The 24,647-nt window shown below is 28.3% G+C and overlaps 3 protein-coding genes and 2 non-coding genes across 5 annotated transcripts; 4 read left to right on the top strand and 1 right to left on the bottom strand.

Annotated features, from left to right (window-relative positions):
• Positions 1 to 176: 176 nt before the first annotated feature.
• On the top strand, positions 177 to 8,040 carry LOC107454106 (ribosomal protein S16; the record flags this gene model as incomplete). The annotated part of the gene is given in 5 exon segments (XM_016071175.3): positions 177 to 466; positions 2,489 to 2,590; positions 2,737 to 2,833; positions 3,702 to 3,749; positions 7,861 to 8,040. Coding segments are annotated over 5 exon segments (447 nt in total). The 3' UTR covers positions 8,007 to 8,040.
• Positions 4,892 to 4,960, top strand: LOC122268947 (small nucleolar RNA SNORD61). Its single transcript, XR_006224806.1, has one exon. It is a non-coding gene; the product is annotated as a small nucleolar RNA SNORD61 (small nucleolar RNA).
• LOC122268948 (small nucleolar RNA SNORD61) lies at positions 5,697 to 5,765 on the top strand. Its single transcript, XR_006224807.1, has one exon. It is a non-coding gene; the product is annotated as a small nucleolar RNA SNORD61 (small nucleolar RNA).
• Positions 8,041 to 16,224: 8,184 nt separating the features above from the next.
• Positions 16,225 to 17,089, bottom strand: LOC107454110 (Dolichyl-phosphate mannosyltransferase subunit 1). The gene has a single exon (XM_016071180.4). The coding sequence runs from the start codon at positions 16,985 to 16,987 to the stop codon at positions 16,271 to 16,273; it is 717 nt and encodes a 238-aa protein (XP_015926666.2). The 5' UTR covers positions 16,988 to 17,089; the 3' UTR covers positions 16,225 to 16,270.
• LOC107454097 (Dynein axonemal assembly factor 6) lies at positions 16,966 to 21,631 on the top strand. Its single transcript, XM_016071156.3, has 2 exons — positions 16,966 to 17,769; positions 21,157 to 21,631. The coding sequence occupies exons 1-2, from the start codon at positions 17,443 to 17,445 to the stop codon at positions 21,412 to 21,414; spliced, it is 585 nt and encodes a 194-aa protein (XP_015926642.1). The 5' UTR covers positions 16,966 to 17,442; the 3' UTR covers positions 21,415 to 21,631.
• Positions 21,632 to 24,647: the final 3,016 nt, after the last annotated feature.

Genomic DNA, 24,647 nt, shown 5'->3' with positions numbered 1-24,647 from the left:
CGCGAAGTCGAGCACTTTACGGTAGCACAGTTTAACGAGGACCAATACCGCACACCCTCGGTCCCTACGCAGACTGATCCAAGTGGTCACCCACCCACACACTGACAGTAGCCAGTGATGCTTGACTTCGGTGATCTGCTGGGAACCGTGTCTTAACGATCAGTCCACTGCGGGACCCGTCAGTAAGTAATTACAGACACAAAAACCACGGTGACAAGGGTACCAACTGGACAAACAGGTTCGTCCACTTTTGCGTATTTACAAAGATTTTCTAAACACAACTCAACTCGTATCCTTGCTTTTACAAATCTCGAAATCTGTGCGGTTGGGAGACACGTTGTTAATGGGATTTGTTTTATTTGTTTAAAATTGGTACGTAATAATAAAATTAGTTTGATAAATTAACGTTAAAATGGAAGGTGCTCAGAAGGAGGCAATTAATAGTGTCCAAGTGTTCGGAAGAAAAGTAAGTTATTTTACGATGACATCGTGTAAATGAGATCTGTATGTAAGCCTAGTCAGAAAATTGTGTATCTTCTAAAAGATTGGATTTGCATTTTTTTTTTATATATTTGCTGAATTTTTTTGCTATAACTTGTTTAAATAACTCTGTGGAATAATTGTGTGTAACATATTTATATTGAGTGACGATTTCTTTCAAACAAGTTCAATTTTGAATATGATTGCCTCTTGCTTTAGATTCTTGATTGTTTTTAAGAGTTAAAACATGATTTTAAGCATATATCTTGCTTTCCGAAAATTGTATGTTTTTTCTGCTATGTATTTTGATTTTTACCACTGTGCTGTTAAACCCATTTAGTATAAATCACACTGTATTTGCAATTTACTCTTTGCTCGCTGTATTTCACTCATTTTACTCTTTGAATTTATATTAAATTACGCCTTATGTAATTTGATTTCATCCTTATTTCACAAATCTTAAAGCAGCTCCATTTTTGAAGAATCAAATATTTGTTTTTATTGTCCTTATACCATGGTTATGTACTGTGTTTGGAGAGAAACAAGTTTAACACGTCATATTAGGTTAAATCTTATGAGTTTCCACCACTTGTGATTTTCGGTATGGTATAAAGGTTCTTTAGCAAAAAAAGCAGTCAAGAATTTTTTAGCTTATGTTCACAAACAATTGTCTTTTGCATATGTGCTAATACTTAAAACATTTTTCTAAGTTATCAATATTCTCCTATCAGAATGATTAGAACACTATTATACATAATTCTCAGCTTTGTGAGATATATTTCTTTATTCATACTTAGCCAAAATTGATCTCGAAGTATTGGTAGCATTGCCATCATCGCATGGCCAAACACAGTCTTATTTTAAGGGCGTTATCTTTTAATTGCCCTGGAAGATATACTGCTTAATTTTGATCCTGGTCTTAACCTCTCCATATTTCTACTGCGCAACTTAAGCATGTACCTTAAGCCACAACAGATTTATTGCGCCACTTGTTACAAATACAGTAGAGAACCGATTATCCGGAACGATCGGGACTATCGCTATTCCGGATAATTGATTTTTCCGGTTTTCTGAATCGCTACAAAAAGCCGTTTTTTTAGTGTTAAACCCAACTAAAAAAAAAAAAATATTTGAAAATAATCTAAAAAATAAGAAAAAACGATGAGGTAATACACTAATGATTATTTCTGAAATGATGGTAAGGTAAACATCTTTCAAAAAAGAAAGAAAAATCCTATGAGGAAAAAAAATTTTTTTTTAAAAAATTGCGGGAAAATTTATCTAATTTCGTTCCGGTTTTTTGGTTTTCCGGTTTTCTGATTTCCGGATAACGGGTTCTGTACTGTACATGTTGGTTGTTTTATTAGCCGTTGTGATTGCCGTAGAATGAAGCCTTGTGCCATTGTATTGGTTCTCTTAATTATGCTGTGGTTAGAACAAGAAAAGCTGCTTTTAAAGCAAATGTGGACCTGAAATTATGTCATTAAAATTATCATTTTATCTATAAAATTAGTGCTCTAAGAAAATTTAATGAAACATAATTTATTTACATTATTTTACTGAATAGTTATTATACGTAAAATGCATATCTTAATTTTCAACAATAAACTGTACAATATCAAAAAAACCAATAAAGGCAGACTATTTTCGACAAAAGCTAGGCTGTTTTGGAGAAGATTTCTGTATCGTTGACCACTTCTTGCAACAGCCTGTGAAAAAAAGAAACATAACTTAGAAAACCTCTTCAGGCTTTTTAATTTTTCGCGTTTAAAATCAATTCGGCACCTTGGCGATTGTAGTTAGTGTGATTGATTATAATATGGAAATGTCTCCCATTTTTGCAATCCTGAGAGCTAAATATTAGAACTTATTTTAATTTCTATTTGTTTACATTATATGCCATTTTTGAAATATCTCCTTATAACTAAGTGTGTAGTAGTTTAGTCACTTGTAAGCTAAATAATATTTATGGGAGAATATTTCAGTTGTTAATTCTCAAATTTTTCAGAAAACTGCAACTGCAGTTGCCTATTGTAAAACTGGAAATGGCCTCTTAAAAGTAAATGGCCGACCTATTGAACTTCTAGAGCCTCAAGTAATGAAATACAAAGTAAGTGTTCTTTTTTGCTCATTTTTATATAGTTCGTAAAGTAGTAGATTATATTTGATTAAAATATTGCGTGTTAAAAAATGGAGGTGACTGTAAAAGTGTGTTATGAAATGTTATTTTATTTATTAATTTTTTATATATTTCAGCTCTTAGAACCAGTTTTGCTACTTGGTAAAGAAAGATTTTCTGGAGTTGATATCAGGGTTCGAGTAAAAGGTGGTGGTCATGTCTCTCAAATATATGGTATGTATTTTTTTTTATTTATTGGTTTTCCAAGTATGGGAACTAGGTATTTAAAGGAATAAGATCATAGAATCTTTATAGTTATTAAGAAGTATTAATTTTACTTATTAACATCTATAACAGTCAATCAATTTATAGTATTCTATGAGGGTTTATACTATTCAGGGGTATTCTGGAGGTATCTTGGAATTCCGGGTTTTTCATATTATCCTTCCATGTGAAAAAACTAAGACCATGCAAGGTGCGTAGCGTTTGTAAAAAGTACTTAAAGGTGCTTTTGTTGGGGATTTAGTTTTTAAAAGCTTTTAAAGATACTTTTTTCAGCTGGCGTTTTTAAAAAGTGCTTCTTTTTCTGAATAATTTTTTCTCTCCCTGCAGTGATATCTGGTGGATCGCATGCATTTCACGAAAAATGGAGAGTTTGCTACGTAATCATTTACTGTACTGTTACATTTACTAGATAAATACCTGTACTTATAAGCTTTCCAATCACATGTTTGGAGTAGAGAGCGGTGCAGGAACATTAATTCTATTTTTTCATATATTATAAAATGCGTTAGTTACATTTTATGAATGAAAATATTGTACATTGTTTTGTTAATTATTAGCAACTAAATTTTCTAATGAACATGCATTATTTAATGTCTAGTTAGTAAATTTTATTTAAGGTTTTAAGAGCTCAGGTTTGTATTTTTATAATAATTTATGTAAATTTAGAATACATAGTTTTGGCAAGCAAAGCCATTTTTTGCAATTTTGATTTTTAGTATGAGTTGAATAAGGTTGCTTTCAATTTCATTTCATACTTAAATGTATCTAATCAGTTATAATTAAATGTTCCTATTTTAACTATTATGAATATTTTCAGCCATTCGTCAAGCTATCTCAAAGGCATTGGTTGCATACTACCAAAAATGTGAGTATTATTTGAATAAGTTCTAAACTTTATATCATTTTAGATTTATTTTGAATGTGTATGGTTTAAGATTTATTAATCTTTATTTTATTTCATAATAAGGTAAATGATAGCCTGAAAGATTTGTAATTTGTTAGGATTTTATTGTTATATTTGATAGGATTTTATTGTTATATTTGATAAATGGTTAAAACCATTAATCAAAACCGTATTGATTATTTATCCTTCTATAAAGTATCTAATTAGTATTCTTTCAAATTATTATATTAACTGTTTTTTTTTTAATATAATGAAAAAAAAATTTATATTTAATATATTTTTATAAGGGAAGAAAAAAATTTCCTCAAAACTATTTTCTGCTTGTATTTTGTGCACATTTTGCTTTACATTACACAGTGCGTATCGTTTTTACAAATTGCTTAAATGTGCTTATTTTCGACTTTTGTTTTTTAAAGCCCTTAAAGGTACTTTTTGTATTGGGTGTTTTTAAAAAATGCTCGATTTTCCTTTTTCAAAGATGAGACTTTTTTTTCCTTACCTTGTCGATTTTCGTCCCGTATTATGCAATAACATGCTTTTCATATTGTTCAATTCAACATTTTCACGATTCATTCAACCACAATCTATTTCGCTGTCCCGTCTGTGCGTAGCATATGAAAATGCCAATCATTTTACATGCTTGATGAAATTCTTGAAAATCCCTGCTTGTCTACTGAGCTGGGGGTTTTGATGAGATTCTTGCACTACGTGCAACTCTGATGTATTTTGCAATATTTTCTCAATTTCAGGCTTCATTTTTCACCGTCTGATATTGAACCGAAAAAAACTCTTCATCTTTTTATAATGGCTAATATAATCAAGAAAAGAGTTCTTAGTCAGATACTAGTTATTTTATCATGATCATATAAAGTCTTTGAAAATTATTTTGCATTTTGTTGATGTATATAGTGCTTAAAAATATTTTTTGAGTGCTTAGAAAGTACTTAAAAAGTGCTTATTTTTTGTTGATTGATTTGGCTATGCACCCTGCATTATTATATCATGATGATCTCTAAAGGATGATTTAAGATGATTAGATTTTTAATACCTCTAAGAAGATCTGAGCTTTGTATTTTGTTTAAATCTTGCTATACCTTGATTATGCCATGATGATCTCAAAAGAATGATTCGAACTGATTAAATTATTAATTCCTCTAAGAAGATCTGAGCTATATTATTTTAGATTGTTGTATAACAAGTTCAATACAGTAAGATATTTTTTCTTTTCTGCCTCTTTTTCTTCCAGACTGATACTACTACTTTAGCAGAGGTTCCATTTTGCTCTGACAAATTAAATTATAAATTTCTAATAGTCTCTGAATTCTTGGTTTAAGAAGTTAAATATTATGTCCGCGACTACGTATAAATAACTTGAACAGGGTTGCCAATCCACAGGGAAAACCTGGAAAATACAGGGAATTTGGATTTTTTCTTTACAAACTGGGAAAATACAGGGAATTTTGTTTCTATCTTTTGTCTTTTAAAAAATGGTGACTACTCAAAGCGTAATCTATAGGATATTTAACCATGATATTTCAGCTATACTAAACTATTTCATTTACTATAGTATTATTTAAGTATGTTCAGCTATTTTTCTAACAATTAAGACTAATATATATAGTTAGCAATATATATAGTTAGCCCACTATAGCTCAGTAATTGTTGTTTCCTCTTAATATATCGCTTATAATATGTACAGGGAAAACACAGGGAATTTTTTTTTTCAGATTTGAGTGGCAACCCTGTTGAAAATTAGTGTCCCATTATTCTGTGGTGAGCATTTTAATGAGTGTTCAATGTAATGTTAGCAAGTTTTCAATTTTTAATATTCTATTACTTTATAAAATCTTATGAAGATGTGCCATTGTTAGCATCCTAACTTTACTAAGGATACTCATATTTAGTCTTGCAATGATGATCTTTAATGAATGATATATAATGATTCAATTATTAACCCCTCTAAGAAGATCTGAGCTGTTTTTGTTGACCATATATGCTGTGATTTAACGGAGCGAATTTGTAGATCTAGTTCATACTCATCACCTAAAACTCAATGTTCTTATAGTTTTAATTTTAAATTTTTTGAGAATGAAATCATGAAAATTTTACTCTAGGAATTAGTTGTGGGAGAGGTTTGGGAAAAGTTTGTAAATATGGGGAAAGTACTTGTCAGTCACTTTTTACTCTTGTATTTTTGTCCTATTTTCTGCTCTGAGTCTCTAATCTTCTGCATTTTGATAATATGCATTACAATTTTGTATTTTTTTTTAAACTAATTATGGGTACTTGAATAAAGGTATCTTCTTTGTTCAAATGATGACATCTTGAGTTTTCACTTGATCTTTTTGAGCTGTTTGTGTTTAAACACTTTAAGGAATATAAATTGAAAACTAATTTCTTTTGTAATTTCATTGTTAGTAAATCTTCTGCATTTTTTTGGCAGGTATGTTTATCTTGCCTTTATTGCATTTTTATACAGTTATTTATGCCCAATACTTTATTTTGATGTGATAAGCTTCCAAAAAACCTGTTGTGTTTATTCTAATGATGAGGTTGCCTAAAGGACAATAAATAATAGCGAAGCTTTATTATTTATGTTGGTATATAAATTTCAGATTTGTGCCGTAACTTCTTACAGTACCAATTTTTTTCCCTCACCGTTAAGAAGCTTCAATGATATAAGTGTTAATTTATATGCTCAAAATTTCATTTTAATAGAACTAAGCTGCTCTGAAAATAAAAAAAGACTTAATTTTTTTCTGCTCCAATATAATTTTGTTGCTGTTTTATCCCTGAAAAGATAAAGATTCGGAAATAATTTAATTCCAGTATTGTTCTTTTCTCTCTGTTAAGCTTGGGATCACCTTTCTTTAAACTAAAGTTGATTTTTGCTGTGATGATCTTTATAAAATGGTTTGAAATGATTAAATTTTTAAAACCTCTTAAAAAGATCAGGACTATTGTTTCATGTATGTAATTATATGAAGTTTCTCTATTAATGGAAATCATTGTCAAAGTTAAGGCAGTAATTGTAAACCAATTTACCTGTATTCAATGCTTACAAATACAAAATTAATTATCTTAAGCTTGCACACGATTCTGATTGCCAGCATTGCTTTTAGTGTTTATTCTAAGGGATAAAAGATTGTTTTCACCTGGTTCCTTTAAAACTTTCATTCATTTAAATTCGTTATGTGATTTGTTTTTGTCAATTCAGATTTTTAAAAAAAAAAAGTGTTTTAGGTCTACATTATCGTTATATCCTTTGAGGTGTATTTGGTGTATCCTTGCCTATTTCATTAATTTTGTTTTATAAATTATGATATAAGTGAGGTGGTTTATAATTTTGTTTGAAATAAGGAATACTTTTGTGTAGCACATGATGATCTCTGCTATATGAATATATGATTTAATTACTAATTCCTCTAAGAAGATCTGATTTCAGCTGCCAACTTGGTTTGAATTTTTTTAGTTTTAACCAGTTATAATGAACAGCTGATAATAATTTTTAACACCTCTTTCTGTTGCTGTTTATATTTGAAAGAAAAAATATCATAATTTTATGTTATATCTTTGTATCACATATTGAAAGTTTTAGCCCAAGCATTGGTAGCACTTTATTAGTAATTGACCTACTGTTTGGACATGTATAGTTTCTGAGCTGTAATAATTCTGTGCTATCCATTATGTCTGATATCAAGAATCATGCTCATTGCTGAAAAAATTTTGTTATCAGTAGAATGATAGTAAATGAGATGTCTTTGAAACCTGTAATTAAAGAATTCTTAGTCTATGGATGACTTGTCTGTAGCAAAATTTAATTATAATTAATGATTATGAATTTTAATTTTCATAAATGGTGTACTTGAAATTTCACTGAATAGCCACAAAATAAAAAATAAATTTTTCGTTGTGGCTTTCTTATTTAGAGAAAATGTTGCTTGGTTTAAATATTACGATATTAATGAGCTTGGTTTCAATATTACACTAAATAAAAATAAGTATTTTCCTTGTGTACTCTTACTTTACTAAATTGTAATTTTCTTAACTTTTAATCTGTTTATTTTTTTAGATATTGATGAAGCTTCAAAGAAGGAAATTAAAGACATTTTGATCCAATATGATAGGTCATTGTTGGTCGCTGATCCTAGACGGTGCGAACCAAAGAAATTCGGTGGACCTGGTGCTCGAGCCCGCTACCAGAAATCTTACCGTTAATTTTTTTCAATATTAATAAAGAACAGAAAAATTGCTTTTGTGTTATTCTTTGTTACTTTATTTAAACAACTGTATTCCATAATAATCGAAAATGATATCTTGGTATAGGACTCAAATTCTATCAGGGTTCTTGCTGTCCTAAAATGTGCTAAAATTTCCCCCCAACTTTTTTAGGGCCTAAAAAGTGCTAAAATTTCTTCTGAGTGCTAAAAAAGTGCTAAATATTTTTTATTTTGGCGTTTTGAATTTTTTTTTTTTTTTGAGCGGTCGGATTCCTTAAATCGGTTTTCCTAAATCCTTAAATTCTGTTGCCTTCGGCTCTTCTGCTGCCTCCATCTTTTTAGAAGATTCTTGGGCTTTGGGGAAAGAAGTTCTTTCTTCTGAGATTTTATGGGCTTTAAAAGTTGTAGAAAGTTACTACTCCTACAATTCTTCCAAAGACACTGGAAGATTATTTAGTACAATGTTTCCCGACAGTTCAATAGCACGTCATTTCGCCTGCAGTGAATCTAAGTGTGCATATCTCTGTCATTTTGGACTTGCACCTCATTTTAGCATGCTACTTCTGAAGTGCATTGATAATGCCAAGTTTTATACATTGCTTTTTGATGAGTCTTTGAACAAAGCGACACAGCAGAAGCCGTTGGATATACATATCCACTTTTGGAACCCAGGTAAGAACATTGTAGAGACGCGATACTTAACATCAGCTTTTCTGGGCCATTCTGCAGCAGATGACCTTTTAGCCTGCTTTTATTCATCAGTCAAAAATATAGACCTGAAGAAATTATTGCAGATTTCTATGGACGGTCCTGCTGTCAATTGGAAGTTTTATAATAATATTCAAGAAGATTTGTTAAAAGAACATGGTGTTCAATGCAATGCAATGGGAAGTTGTGAGCTTCATATTTTAAATAATGCATTCTACAAGGTGAATCTGAAACAGAATGGCTCATTGGTTCCCATCCTGAGCTCAATCTTCTATCTTTTTAAAGATTCACCCACAAGGAAAAAAAATTTTATTAATCAATCAACTGAGAACAAATTACCAGAATTTATAGAAAACTTAAATTCTCTAGAGAAACCGTGCCATTTTAATTTTTGTGATGAAAAGAATTGTCTCTGACAAAAATCAGTGTAGGTTTTAAAGGTGATAGCTGTTAGCCTCAAAAGTTATTTCTGACCGGGATCATATACACATAGCTGCCAACTCTACTGGATTTTCCAGTAAACTACTGGATTAGGCTAGTTTCTCCTGGTCTACTGGTTTAATTAAAATTCTCCTGGTCTTTGTACATTTTAGAAAATTCCCTAAAATTGAGTAAATTTCCTAAAAAAAAATCCTTATTGAAATAGAATTTTTGTACATATTATAGCCTGCTTGAATATTTAAATAAATATTTAAGATGCATAATGATGCGAACTTCATTTATAAAGATAAGTTCAAAACTTTTTTTTTCTTCAAAAATGTTCATTTTATTTTTATTTAGAACTCTCTTTTTAAATTAATTAAAAAAATCTCTTTACTATCCTTGATGAATTAAATGCCTAATAATATTCAAAATTATGAGTAAACATAGTACATAAGATTTCAAGTATGTTTAATGTCAATCATAACTGGAAAATATTGCAGTTTTACTTTTTTGATGACTATAAAAGTCCCTAAAATTCTGTGTGTGTAAAAAATTTAATACATTATGCAACAATTATCGTAAAATTTATATTTCGTAAAATCTACTGGATTTTTTCCTATCCGTGTTGGCAGCTATGTATACATATAAAGAAAGATTGCAGAAAGTTTTTCACCAAAATGTTAGAAACTTTACTGGAGATATGTCCAATAAACTATTCTGTTGTAAGAAATGTTGCTTGCATCAATCCAAAATTAATGTCAGAAAACAAAAGCAAGTGTGTTCTAAAAATGAGAAACATATTAAATTACTTAAGTCAAAAAAAGAAAATTGAGGAAAAAGATTGTGACGAAATTAAGCCGCAATTTGCATCATGTATAGATTAATTATGTAATTTTTACTTCATGAATCGTTAAACACTTTATTTGTACATTTTTAATATCACATATAGCTAAAGTATGTTATTTTTACTTTCCATCAAGTGCTAATTTTTTTCTTTCTTAGTCCTAAAAAAGTCCTAATTTTTTTTTGAAATAATTGAGCAGGAACCCTGTCTATTATAAACTAGTCTACTCTAGTTATAATAGTACTGCAAAAATTCTGTAACATCATGGTAATTTTTGACTATCAAGAGTAAAGTATCTTGGTCAATAGAATTATGCCAAATGATTGTTTTTGCATGTCTCTACAATTTTGTTCGAGTTAACAATGTTGATCATGATGATTTATTTAGTTTTATATTTCAAAAAGAAAAACTAGTGACATTGATAAACTGAAAAAGTTGCCCAAGCACAAAATATTTATTTTCAACACGACTTAGCTTAGGGAGAAAAAAAAATTAGAAACAGACTAATGCAAACTAGAATTTTTAAAAAAACGCAAAATTTTATATTTGAGTGTTATTTTTTGTCTTTTCTAAATATTGATTTGATAAAAACAAATTTCTCTTTATTGTATGGAAATTGCTGTTTCAAAGTTTCTCATTTTCACCAATTTTTTTCCATCACTGTCTGCACCTTGCATTCTATGCCAAACTATTTTCTAGGGTTAGATGCTTCTTCCATCCGATGAATACTTTAAAATCCACTTAGTATTTTCGAAATTGATAGGTTTTGCATTATAAATGAATGTTACGCGTTTAAGTTGAAATGAGAACCTTGTGCGATAAATCTCAATTTTCTTAAAAATGTCGGTTTTTCGTATGTATTAAACATAATCAAAATCTTAACACGATGTTAAAAATATGACTTGTTTCAGACAAAGAATTCTTGATTATATATTTGCCACCATAAAAACAATGCAGAATTTCAAATATATTCATTAGTCAGGGGTCTCCAGAGTAAATTTAATACCATTTAGTGGTACCTTCATAAAATTCTTCAAAAAAAAAAAGCTAGTTTTCCTTGCAATGTATGGAGTGAGCTTTTCTTCCAACTGTCTACTAGAAATTAACTAGTGTTTGGGTATGCTTAACTGCTCGTTTATGCCACATAATGCAAAAAAAAATTTCCACTGATTTTTTTTTTTATAAATTTCCGCAGGGGTGATTGTGCTCTGGATTTCCGGAATTTTCGCTAACAGTGATCTGGAAGTTTCAAAATATCATTTATCACAGAAGTTTCCGGAAATCAAATTTTCAAAGGTGGAACTTAACACAGTTTANAAATTTTGCCGGAAATCGAAATTCGAACATTTTCTTAAACTCAATTGTTAATTTATTCTAATACTTTTAGTACTGTTAAATTCATGATTTTATTAAACTGCGGACAATGATTATTATGAAATTTTAAAATTAGGATACTTTTTTAAGCGTAAAATTATTTTTGAATATATGGGGAAAATGTATAGAAATTTTCATACTAAATTATTTCTAGTGGCTATTTTTGAAAATATCTTCTTAATTTTCACAAAATAGGTACCTTTTAAAAAAATTGTCAGAATATAAATTATTCGAGACGGTAGAATCGCTTTTATATGCATAGTAAAAAAATGCAGACGAAACAGACTTGCTAAGAAAATTATAAATTATTCCTTTTTATTACTAAAAAAATTAATTTCTTTCAGAAACGGTAGTAATACCCATCACGAAAGCGTTAACTACTTTTTCGGATTATTATTTTAAAATTGTAAATAAGAAGGAGCTCATCAACACTTCTGAGATGCTTGCGCTCTAAGTGTGAAATTCAAAATGATAAGCGTACTTATGTTTGACAAATTGATAGCAATCAACATGATTAAGTCTATATATGAAAGAAACCGACATAGTTGAACGCTATTTTGTTCCCTATTAGCAGAGATTGCCGTGCTGATGCAAATTATACTTTGGTAGAAACAAATCAGTTACATTGGCAATGGGCTAAAGACGAGAGGCTTTCATGACTCTTACCTTTTTTTTGCGCTAATGCTGATTTGTTCACTTAAAAGAATTGTTGAAAGTGAATGTGACTTACTTGGTTCATAAAAAAGCTGTTTATTTACTGAGTGAATTTGTGTACAAGGGCGGAAATTCGTGAAGTGATAACCTAAATTGTGAAAAACGAGAACCGTATAACTAATCGTGAATGCATAGTTTACCACGATTGAAAAAAAAAAGAAACCCAAACTGTTTTATTATTACTTACAAATTGTAAATAATTTGAATTTCAACAATTATATCTTGATAATTTTTGTATTGAAACTAATATAAATACTTTTATTAAATTTCAGAAATAGCTTTAGTTGTAACAGAATGATGCAGCATATTGAACACAATCAGTGCTACTTAAAAGAATATTTTTTTAAGAAAAAAAAAAAACCGAATTATCACCAATTAAAGCGATTCATACTGGTGAGCTAGTTACTCCTGAATCGCTTTCCGGACTGACAAAATTTGAGTAACTAATAATGCTTCGTTTTAAATAACATAAAAAGTATTCAAAATAACTTAAATAAATTACAAAGTCAGCAGAACTGACAAAATTTGATACCAGTTTGTTTGAAATTAAGATTGGTTAAATTTTATTCTATGAATATAAGTAAATAGATGTATATGTATTTGATCAAAAACAAACAAATTATTCAACAAAATTCTATTCCATGAAAAACATTAAAAATTGTCCGAGAAAACCAGCGAATGTTATGCACAAAAATTATTAAAAGTTCCTTTTTAAAAAAGAATCAAATAAATTGACCCCAAAAATTTTGTGAAATTTGCCTTCACAAACTTACTAAAAACATTAAGATTGAGCAAAAAGGAAGAACATGTTAACAAGAGCTCATTTACTGTGTTACATTATTTAGTGCTCTTCCATAAGAACTTTCTGCAATGGAATGAAAAAAAATTTTTCATTTGTGCTCATATCCTAATTATGATTTTCTTCATAAAAAAAGTGCTAAAAAATATTTTTTGAGTGCTTAAAATGAGCTTATTTTTTTGTTGAAAACTGGCTACGCACTCTGTTCAATTAAACAAAATTTCGAATTCGCCACCTGCAGCCCATTTCAATCGCCAATACATTTCAGTGATTACTTTTCAACAAGCTTGATACCATCATTAATCTGTGTTTCGATAATTTTTTTTTCTTTTGCAGTTAATTAAATTTATTTTCAGAAGGTTTTTAAAGTTCCCATATTATTACGATACGATCTTTTTTTTTTTTCTTCTTGCAGTTATTGCTGTTGCTTAGTTTTCACTATTTGAAGCGTTAATTCTATCGTTTTTTCAATCCATTTTTTCGACCGTCATCATTGATCAAATTTTTTAAAATCTCGATATTTTTTATACGATATTATTTATTACAACAAGCGAATTTGACTTGACCGATTCGTGTGACATCCTCGTTCTATACGTTTGGTATTATCATCAAGCTTGTTTTGACTGAAGTAAATTTCACAATTCTAGTTTTTTTTTTTTGTTGATGTGATTATGATTGGTTAAGTGCGAAAAAAGAGGAATATGTAATATTTTTCAACGTATATATACTTCCACCACTCTAAATGTTCCGATTATGTCTTTTCAGTTAGTGAAAACATGATTAAGTGATCTCCAGGCATTATATGATTTGTGAATAAAATGAGTTGTGCCTTTTTTTTTTTTTTAAACTGTTGAAAGGATCTAGAGTACAAGAGTTAAGACACCTTAATTCTTCTTAAAAGAGGTTAAATAAAGCTTAATAAGTACAGAAGAAAACCTACCGTAGACCCAAGGCTACATTCACGGTAGAGGCGAAAAATAAGTACAAACAAATTTTTACTTTAATTTCGTAAAATATTTTGGCCAATGTGAAATGTTTTTACTGTTATGCAAGAGTATTAGCTTCAGTATGAAAATTTTTCTTTCACACTCATTTGTTGGAATAGCTATAGCTGATTTGACACTTTTTTTTTAACTGATAGGGCATTAATGATAATTTGGAAGAAATGCCAGAAAATAGAATTGTTTGCACTTTGTCAGACTATATTCTATTAATCTAAGTTGTATAAACTATACCTACTGCTGAATTCTTTTAATTTGAAAATATTCATTGAAACTACCGGATTCTTTAACAAAAAAAATTCAGTTTATGTTGCTTTTGCTAAAGAACATATTTGACACCAACTAGCTACTAACTTGTTTGTCTATATGAACTCATTGCTTTGTGGTTCCACAAAAATATAGTTCTTTACCTGCATGAATTCAATGCTTTGCTCTGAATCTTTGACTTTAGAATTTTAAATGCAGTAAGACAAATTGGCTGTAAGTTGTCCACCTACACAAACTCAACATTTTGGGTTCCACATAGTTTTATGCCTGCACAAACACATCTTTTCGTTGTGTAATAGCGCAAGAGCTAGAATGAGCTATGTTGCATCAAACAATTGGTAGGAGATGGAGGGAAACAGCTAATATCATTACAGTCAATTGCGCTTAAATACTGTGATAATTGCCGAATATTGAAATAATTTTTTTTAAAAAATTTATCTTTGAAATTTGAATACAATTCAAGTTTGAGACTTTTATCTTGGTAGAATTGTGTTACTTAGAACTACTATTCTGAGCATTAAATACTCAAATATATTCTCAATGGAACTCTTTAGTTCTACCTTTTATCTGATAAACCTATAGTTGAAATTTGAAACTTTTATAATAGTGGGAAACTTTTATTTTGTATATTTTCCAATAGGGATAGTTACAAAATATCAAACTACTTTCAGCCTAATATAAATTATATTTTTGTTTTTTAAATTTATCTTAAAAATTTGAATACAGCCCAAGTTTGAGACTTTTATCTCAGTAGAATCATGTTACTTAGCATTACTGTAAATTAGGTTAATTACCACAGTAATTACAAAATATTGATTTGAAATTTGTTTAGTAAGAACATGTTTTTAAGTTTAGCTTTCTAACTTCATGGAAAGTGATAGAAATGATCTGTGAGAGAGAGCTTTGCCTTTTATATGTACAGATTATAAACTTATTTAACATATGCACAGCAAAAATATTGAATTTCTTACATTTTTGATAGAACTTTCTGTAAGTACTTCTGAATAGTTGAACAATAACTTCAATGAAATATTATTAGATTTCGTACAGTAATAAATAAAAATTAATAAATAAATGGTAAATATTTTAAGCAAGTCAATCTTGTATTTAATATGGCTTGAATTATTATTAGCCTCCATGTTAGGAGGCTAAAATGAAATACTATTTAATCTATTTACAAGACTGTATTCAAAAAGCAGAGAGTGACAGGAACAATTGCCCAAGAGTACAGTTGAAATTTCTAATTAAAAATATAGTGTTTTAAATTATACAAAAAAAATAAAGATAATTTATTTCCATACATACATATAAAATAAACCTTCACTATTGCAAAAAATTTAGTCACAAGAAATAATAAAATGAAAATTAATATTTTAGAATATGTATTAAAATGTAGTTGTAGACATTTTGAGGATCAAAAAATCTACGATAAAGAGAATTTTGTAAATCATCAAAACAAAATAGGGAGCTTAATTTTCTTTTTTATTTTGAAAAAAGAAATGTTCCTTTAGAAAAATTCTGCCTTGGAAGAGTAAAATATGCGTCTTCTAACTATCTTTATATTTGACTTAAAATTCTTTCCTCTACTGCAAAAATAAAATAAAAATATTTCGGTATCTTTTATTTAGGCAAAGATTAAATTTTTATGTCCTTTTAATATTAATTAATACGCATTTAAAATAAGTAGTGAAATATGTCTAAAATAATCAAATCTTGTCATTTGTGAAATATTATTGCAATATTGTATATTTTAAACAGTTGTTTCATATTGCTCATGGACTGCAATAGGGGCACAACTCGAAAAACACACGTTTTGAACAGTTGTAAATATGAAAATACACATCCTTTTCAGCAGCAATATTAGCACAATTCATAACTCAACTCGAAGGTAATTTGTTTAAGCAAACTAAAGCATTTTTTATGCCTTTTCCTTAGCAATGAAAACTTTAAATCCACTAATCTTAAAACATGATTTTTTTGAGCTGTGCCGCTATTGCAGCCCAGGAGCTAAATGTTTAAAAAGTTCCCATATTTATTCAAACTATGAGTAACTAAAAACGCTTCATTTTAAATATATCAACATAAAAAGTATTCAAAATAACTTTAATAAATTACAAAGTCAACAGTTTTCATTACACAAAAGCAAACAGGTATAACAGACCTTTCACAAATTGATATATTTCATTTCCCCCTAACTTTGATTCACCATAAATTCTATCAACAAAAACAATGGGAACTTCACCAATTGAAAATCCCAGATTTCGGCCTCTCACAATCATTTCCATTTGAAATACATAACCCTTTGATACACATGATTCCACCAATTTTTTCAGTACATCTCGCTTATACAGTCTAAAACTTCCGGTCAAGTCTGAAGCACCAGGGCGTAGTAGTACTTGTGTCAAATAATTAGCACCACGACTAATTAATTTTCTTTTAAAATCCCATCCGTTTACACCACCGCTTCCGCTATAACGAGTTCCAGATACTAAATCATAATCGGCTTCTTTTTGCTTTTTTATGAAGTCCAGAATATATTTGGGATGATGGGAAAGGTCAGCATCCATTATGACAATGAAATCTCCAGTAGCATGTTTAATGCCATGAATGTAAGCAGTTCCTAGTCCTAGCTTCTTTTCCCGTGGTTTCAAGACGATTTTGTCGGAGCCATAAATTTTTTCTAATTGTTTAGCTGCTTCCTGAGTCCCATCCGGACTACCATCGTCGATTATAATTATCTCAAAATCAATATGACCTTCATTCATATATTTGACTATCAACCAAACTATTATAGGTAAATTTTCTCTTTCATTATAAGTAGGAAGTAAGATACTATATTTCGGTTTCATTTTGGCAGATGGGAAAATTTGGAAACTGCCAAATCCTCCTTTATGATGTTTACAAAACAATCAGGCAGCGGAAATGACTAAACGGTTCAAGTTAAATTCCACGTCATCATATTAATTATCTCAATATAAGCATTAAATTCTAAAAATAGGTATTTAAAATATAAAAAATAATTTGATTGTAATGTTTTTACATTTAGTTTTAAAGTATCTGATATATTTATAAATAAAGATATACGGTTATGAACATTTTTAAAATGTGTTAAATTCTGAATCTGGCAATGGGTAGCGTTTCTATGACAACCAGTATTTACTAGAGTAAGCTAACGACAAATTTCTTGTTTTGTTTTGTTTTGTTTTAATCAAATAGACAATTAGTTTGAACATGTAACAAAATAAGTTGACCAAATAGACTGAAATTTATACAACCATTTGGTAACTTTTTAAACTTACAAAATATGAATGGTATCGTGCCTTGCGATTTAAAAAACTTGATGAAGCTTTTAAACTTAGAAGATAATTGTCTTGCTGATGAAGATGAATCTTCATCTCATTATACTCCATCTTCGATAATAAGCAGTTCTGTGAGTGATTCATTCGATACCAGCAATCAGTGTTCACCTCAAAAATTTACAGACAGTTATGCTCAGATTGAAAACTCAAAAAATATATGGTCAGAGGAGGAAGTTTTAGATGAAATCTATGATGAATTGGTTTCCAAGCAAACACCAAGCTACGAACTAATTTACCGACAAAGTGTAACAGCAGATGATATTTATTTGCAGGTTTGAATTCAGTTCTACACTTCTTTGTTTTGTTTACTATAATAATTAAATGAAATAGAAAGTTGTAATAATCTTATCTTTATAAATTTACAGAAAATTATGTGTGTATAGTTTTCACATCATGCACTTGACCAATGAAATTAATTTTGATCAGAAAAGTTAAACTTACCATGATAAATTTGTATCATATTTGACTTTAATATACATCACTTGATAGCTATGCTATTTACTGGTTTTATTTAATGATTATATAATTGAATAAACGTAATAGTAAGTTGTAAAGTTTTTATTTTATATAGCATAGAGCAAGATATTGAATTCGATAATTGCTTCATTACAATATAGTAGAAAATGAATTTCAGGGTAATTGCCTAATTGATTCATAATTTAAATCTCCTGATTTTTTTTTATTTAATTATTTTTTTATTCTTTAAAAAGAACATTGATCTATATCCAAAATGTCTTTTATTAGTTTAATTTATAAATACTTTCTTACGAGTGGGATTTTTATTTTATAGTCATTGGAATTCATTGATCATGGAGATTTATTCCTGAGAAATAATGAGATGAGGCAAATGTATGTGCATTATTTGACGGTAAAAAATAAGACATATAAATGTCAAAAAAAAGAGACTAAATGTTCGAAAAAAAAGTTGTGGGAAACTTTTAAATTACAATTTTTCATTATCATTTTTTTTCTTTTATTATAATTTTTTTTCTTCATTATAATAGTTTCTTTATTTGGTATCTAGCTGAAAAAATGGATTTCATTATAATAGTTTCTTTATTTGGTATCTAGCTGAAAAAATGGATCTTTATCTCCACAACTACATGAGGATGTCAAGCTTGAATAAAAACCACTAGGATTTTATTTATTCATTGATCAATTTGTAATAATTATATAATGATTTGAACCATTTTAGTTAGAAATATGACATTACACTTTAACTATGACATTACATTTAAATAATATTAAATTTAAATAATATTAAATTTAAATAATATTAAATTTCAATAATATTAAATTTAAATAATATTAAATTTAAATACAGTGAATTCGCGATAACTCGAATCTGATAGGACTGACGAAAAACTTCGACATATCGGAAGTTCGACTTACCGTTAGTTTCGGTTTTGGACTTTCAAAATGTTGTCGGATTATTTAATTAATGCTTATTAATTACAAATCTTCTAAATCCTTACAATATTTAAGATCATTTTTCTGACAAGCCATTTACGAGAAGACTGTTTGAAGCACTTTATGATACCCTGGTCCATCGGCTGCAACTTTGCTGTTGTGTTTGGCGGGAGAAACTGCAAGTTTACTGCTTTCAAATTACGTAGATCACTATGCGCTGTGCATTTATCCATAAAGAGTATCACTTTTCTCTTTTTAGCGAAGAATTTCCGATCCAATTTTCTTACATAGTCTTCAAATAAAACTGATGTCACCCAAAACTTTTTGCTAGACTTGTAATCTAAAGGATACGTTCTTACATTCTTGAAACAATGGGGATTTCGGTATTTTCCGATAACAAGTAAGGGCAATTTCTCTGTCCCAGACGCATTTCCTCCAACTAGGACAGTCAAACGTTCCTTGCTCGATTTACCCCCTGAGCAGTTTTCATCCTTAAACATCAAAGTCTTATTTGGAAGACATTTAAAAAATAAAGCCATTTCATCAATATTGAAAACATCATTTTAACTGTATCCTTGAAGTAAATTTGGTAAAGTTTCATTTAACCACTGTTCACATACTTCAAGAGGGACAGCTTTAGCTTCTCCATGAAGAGTACGAAAGACATTGTGTGTGTGTTGCAAAGGAAGGGGCAAGATATCAGCTCCTAGGTTTTTTTTTCTTGCTTTAAAAGATCCGAAAAAAAATCGAGTTAAAGGGAGTGAAATTCGAGTAATCGAGAATAATTAGCATGAAATTGAAGATAAGAGGGTCAGGACCTCATAAAAAAATCGAGTTATAGTAATATTCGAGTTATCGTACTTCGAGTTATAGCGAATTGACTGTAATATTAAATTTAAATAATATTATAAGCATCATCACTATCAAAGATTGCTTGGTAAATGTCTCGAAAATAAAAGAAATCTAATTTAAATAGAAAAAAAAAAATCCCTTTTTTAAAAATATATATATATATATCTTTTGCAAAAATTATCTATAATTTTTATCAACCCTGGGCCAACTGCTCACTAAGGCAACGATCATGGGATCTATTAGTCAGCTAAGGATGTTCTGTTAATTAAAATAAATTACAGGATGTAAAAGGGTTTAAACAGCGGAAATAAGATGGAGACCCTCATTTTCTTTAGCTTCATTTTATTTTAATTGAAAAGAAAGATAACTTTCTTCATTTGAATATGTGTTTTCGATCTATTCTAGTTAGATGTTAACTAAATATAAAAAATTGGGCACACTATGTACTGTCGATGAATAAACATCTTTATTCCTGATTTTCTCCGTGAATTAGTATCTTTATTCCTGATTTTTCTCCCTATCCTCCAAAATAGAAAAGTCAGAATACTAGTATGAAAATATAGTTCCAATAACCAATATTTTTTTAAGAGAAGTGGTTTAAAATTCTTTCTTTGTAGTTCGAATTTTAAGTTTTTTTTTCTCACACGTTTGCAATTCAGTTGCAAAAATTTTAATTCTTTTGCACACAATTATGTGCCAATTAATTTACATTTAACAAAATGAAAAGGACCAAATCGTATAACTAATTATTTATTATTTGACTTATCAGTAATAAAAAAGTGAACAAAAAGAATATTTTTTATAGTGCAGGCATATTACGTATCAATAATTTCCTTACGTTTTTAAGGACACATTGTAATCTTTGAAATGAAAAAAAAAAATATATATACATACACACACACACACATATATATATATATATATATATAACGTCGTTGCCGAGTGAAAGGATTAAAACAGGTCTTAGCTAGGGAAGGAGGGTACAAAATTTATTTATTAGTTATTAGACAGAGAACAGCTATAAAAGTGGTCACGAAAAGTTTTTATCCTCATTTTTAGTTAGAGAAAATCTTGCAAAGTAAATCCGTAAAATGTTTCAATTTAGGGAATGAGGGAAATGTTAGTAATTTTAATTGGTTTATTAAATAGGTCCCGCGATTTCCACAACGAGCAAAATGTCTTGGTTTTAATTAATGCATGCTTGAGCCAAAATTAGATTTAAAGGACAGGATGTGAATTTAAAAGTGTGAAAAAGTGTTTCGATTAGAATAATAAAATATAAGAAAAGGATTTACAGAAAAGGAATAACATAAAAAAATTAATTGAAGCTTTTTATGTTACATATAAATATATAATTTTAAGTCTGTTATTTGGTTATCATATTGATTTATTTTTAGCTAAGCAATAAGAACCCTGGCTCTAACAGTTGTGAAAATTTGGTCTTTAAAATCCAACTGAAAGATACTACTTCAATTGAAGAAATTACATTGAAGATAACAGCGCATTCGCTTCTGTGTACAACTAAAATATATTATCTTAATCTAGAGCTTCCAAAAAATGTTGATCCAGGAAAATGTTCAGCAAAATGGGATCAATCCAGCTGCATTTTGATTGTGACTTTGTTTTGTGAAGAAGAAAGAAGTATAAATATTTAATTTTCATGGTCAGAATTGATCAATGATCAAACAAAACTATAAATGTATACAAATTCATTAGAAGGTAAATAGTTGTCTGTCACTTAAATTTAAAATTTTCCAAAAGCATAATATTATTTTCTGAGAATATTTTTAGGTTTCAGCTTTGTATGACTTAAGTAATTTTACATAGTTAAATAAATGTACAACTTTACAATAAAAATTATTTGTTGTTTTGTATGCTCGATTTTGTAAAGGAAAACATCAAACAAGCTACAAAATTGAGAACTAATTCATGAATTGTCAAATATCAAAAGCTTGAGCATCATTATCCCAAATTTTTTTATAAAGATGTCTAAGTTTTTTGGATAGTAATTTCCTCCATAGAGTGTATGGTTCATATTCTGATATTTTTTATTTTGCTTTTTACTATAAGACTTATGATTGTTCTAAGAATAAGATAAGTACAGCTCTATTGGTTCCACTGAATTTCTAAGACCATACTTAGGATTATTCAGAGAATAGGATAAATACAGGTCTAATGATAGCATTAATGACCTAACAAAATACTTTCTAGTGATAACTTCTGGGTTGCCTCTGCAGACAGATAATAAAGAAATGTAATTCATATTCTTTGTTTTTTTAAAACAGTTCTTTTGTTACCTTCTTATTCTGCAAACTTGGCTTACCATTATTTTTTACAATATCTAATTACATAAATATCACATTGAAAGTCATCATTTATATGTTATATATCAAACTTTTAATTAACCAAATTAATGCATTAAAAACAAACATTTAATGTCGTAGTTTATAGTGTTAGCTTGAATCACAAAATGTTTTGCACTTTTCATGTTCTTAAAATTTGTCAACTATAACATCTATTCACAACTTTCTTTTTTTCTTTAAAAAAAATGCTCTGAAAGGCAAAAGCCCGAGACTTTTGATAACAATAGAATAGGCATAGTGCAATAGAAAAATAATAATAGATTTTGATAAAAAAAACTCACACATTCTTTAAATTAATTAATATTTTTGTTAATTAATTCATAAATTAGTTAACAAATATTTTTTTAATGATTTAATATTAATTAACATTTTTTTACATTTATAATTATATCCTTAATTAAGGGGTCACAGTACCCAAAAAATGACAAAAATACCAAAATTTTTTTTATTGCTTATAATAAAACTTCAAACTATTTCAAATGTACAGAAAAAAATTCATCTCTCTATCTACATTTTTAAAAAAGTTATGAATGATTTTAAATTGTTCTAATACAGAAACTTGCTCAGCAGCCTGACTTCAAAGTGCTTTTTCGCATAGATGATAATTTTGTGTCTTAATCTTAATTAAATCCCTAAGGAATTTTTTCTATTTAAGATAAAGCTTTGAAGTAAACTTTTTTATCTTGAGTATAATACTCTTATTTAAACTGTGCATGGAATAAGCATTTTATGAGGTATTACAACTTTTACGGCATGTTATATATACCTAACAGGAGTTTTTACCCTTTTTTTTCTACTTTTTTACGAAATAATCTATAAAAAATATTCTAATTGATATATCAGCAAATGAATGCACAAAATTGTTAAGATAAATATTGCAAGCACTATGAAAAAAACTTTTTTTGAAAATATGTTAAAATAAAAAAGCCTTAGGGATTTAAAAATTTAGAAGTTTTTCGACTTTTTTTAAAATTTAGAAAAAATTAAGCAGTTTAATCATTTTTTGAAGATAAATTATTGATTATAGCTGAAATTAGCATGTAAAGCATCCTCAAAATGAATGATTATACCTTTATTTTAAAAAATTGTTGCAAAGGTACTGTGACCCCTTAATTAAAAAATAAATTTTCACATTCTTTAAATTAAATTTGTTTTAATCTTGTTCCTACTATAAAAATTACAAAATATTAAATTAATCTATTGTTTTATAACAGATTGAGAGATAGATTTAACATTTCCTAAAACTCTTATGTAACAATAATATTTTCTTGTCAACAAATTCTTCAAAGTTTGTTTTGAGAAAGAAGAATAGAAAATGTATTGATTTCTGTTATGCGACTGAATATTCTCCCACAGGTGGCATCGCAGTAAGGAATGATTATACACTGCAGACAATGCTTTTCGAAAACAAAAAAACTATGAAATAAATAAATAAATAAAAACTTGATGCTCCAATATCAGTAAAGTTAATTTAGCATAAATTAAATTATTACTCTTAAAAGAATCAGGCATTTCAAATGTTTTGTTTAAAAAAAGTTATAATAAAGAATTAATGACAAACCAAACACACTCAGACTACAAACTGACTGATCAAGGGAAATAATTTTGGGCTCTTTATGCAAATCGTGCACTGGTTTACTGATTTGTGTAGTTAAAAAAATACTTTATTGTCCAAAAGTACCGAGATTGAAAACCAAAGTCTGAGATATTATTTTAAATAAACTTAAATCGGCAATTTTTAAATGTTTACCTAGAAATGGTTTTTCCCAAAGATATCTAAGTTAAACAGGATTGGCATTTCTTTTGGACAATGTAAGAAACTAGAAAGAATCGAAGGAAACTAGATAAAATGGAAAGAACTAAAAATGACCTATACAATTGTTTAGCAAAAAGTATCATAAGAATAACTCAAACTTAAACAAATTTAATTTAATATAGTAACAGAAAGTATAATGAATATGCATATACATTTACTTTCTTTTAAAATTTTTTTTTTTATATTTATTAGTTTTATAGAGAATCTTAAAATCTATATCATATTATTTAAGAATCGGTTTAAGCATTCATACTTAACATTATTTGATTATAAAAGTTAGCATGATATTTGCAATTGACAATTCAATATGTGTTTTTAGCAGTATCTATGTATAGTATGTAATTTGTTAATTTAGTGATAATAAAATTTAGATTATGTTATTTTAATTGTCTTTTATATAATTATAAAATTAACTTTTACTTCACTATTTAACATAAAATATTAACCACTAGTTATTTTAATTCTTTAAGAAATTCATAAAAAAGAATTTTTAAACTTTCACTTATTTGAAAATGCTACATTAAATAGCTTAAAAATAAATACCATTATTTAAGCCGGATTGTAATTATAAGCTGTTTAAATATTTATTTTTGAAAAATAATTTCTCCCACTTGAGTTGGAAGAAATATAATTCGTTCAGGTGCTCATTTTATATTAAAATTTGTATTGATTCAATAAATAAAAACAAACGTTTATTTAAAAAGATCTA

Source organism: Parasteatoda tepidariorum, chromosome 6 (assembly GCF_043381705.1).
Source record: "Parasteatoda tepidariorum isolate YZ-2023 chromosome 6, CAS_Ptep_4.0, whole genome shotgun sequence".
Taxonomy (NCBI): Eukaryota; Metazoa; Arthropoda; class Arachnida; order Araneae; family Theridiidae; genus Parasteatoda; species Parasteatoda tepidariorum.
Note: the sequence above shows the minus strand (reverse complement) of the source record. Positions and strands in the feature narration are given on the sequence as shown.

What these genes read in the sequence shown, in the direction of transcription:
- LOC107454097 (XM_016071156.3), top strand. Translation starts at nt 17,443, where the DNA reads ATGAATGGTATCGTGCCTTGCGATTTAAAAAACTTGATGAAGCTTTTA. An exon ending in CAGATGATATTTATTTGCAG is followed by an intron (nt 17,770 to 21,156) that starts GTTTGAATTCAG and finishes ATTTATTTTTAG; the next exon opens with CTAAGCAATAAGAACCCTGG.
- LOC107454110 (XM_016071180.4), bottom strand. Translation starts at nt 16,987, where the DNA reads ATGAAACCGAAATATAGTATCTTACTTCCTACTTATAATGAAAGAGAA.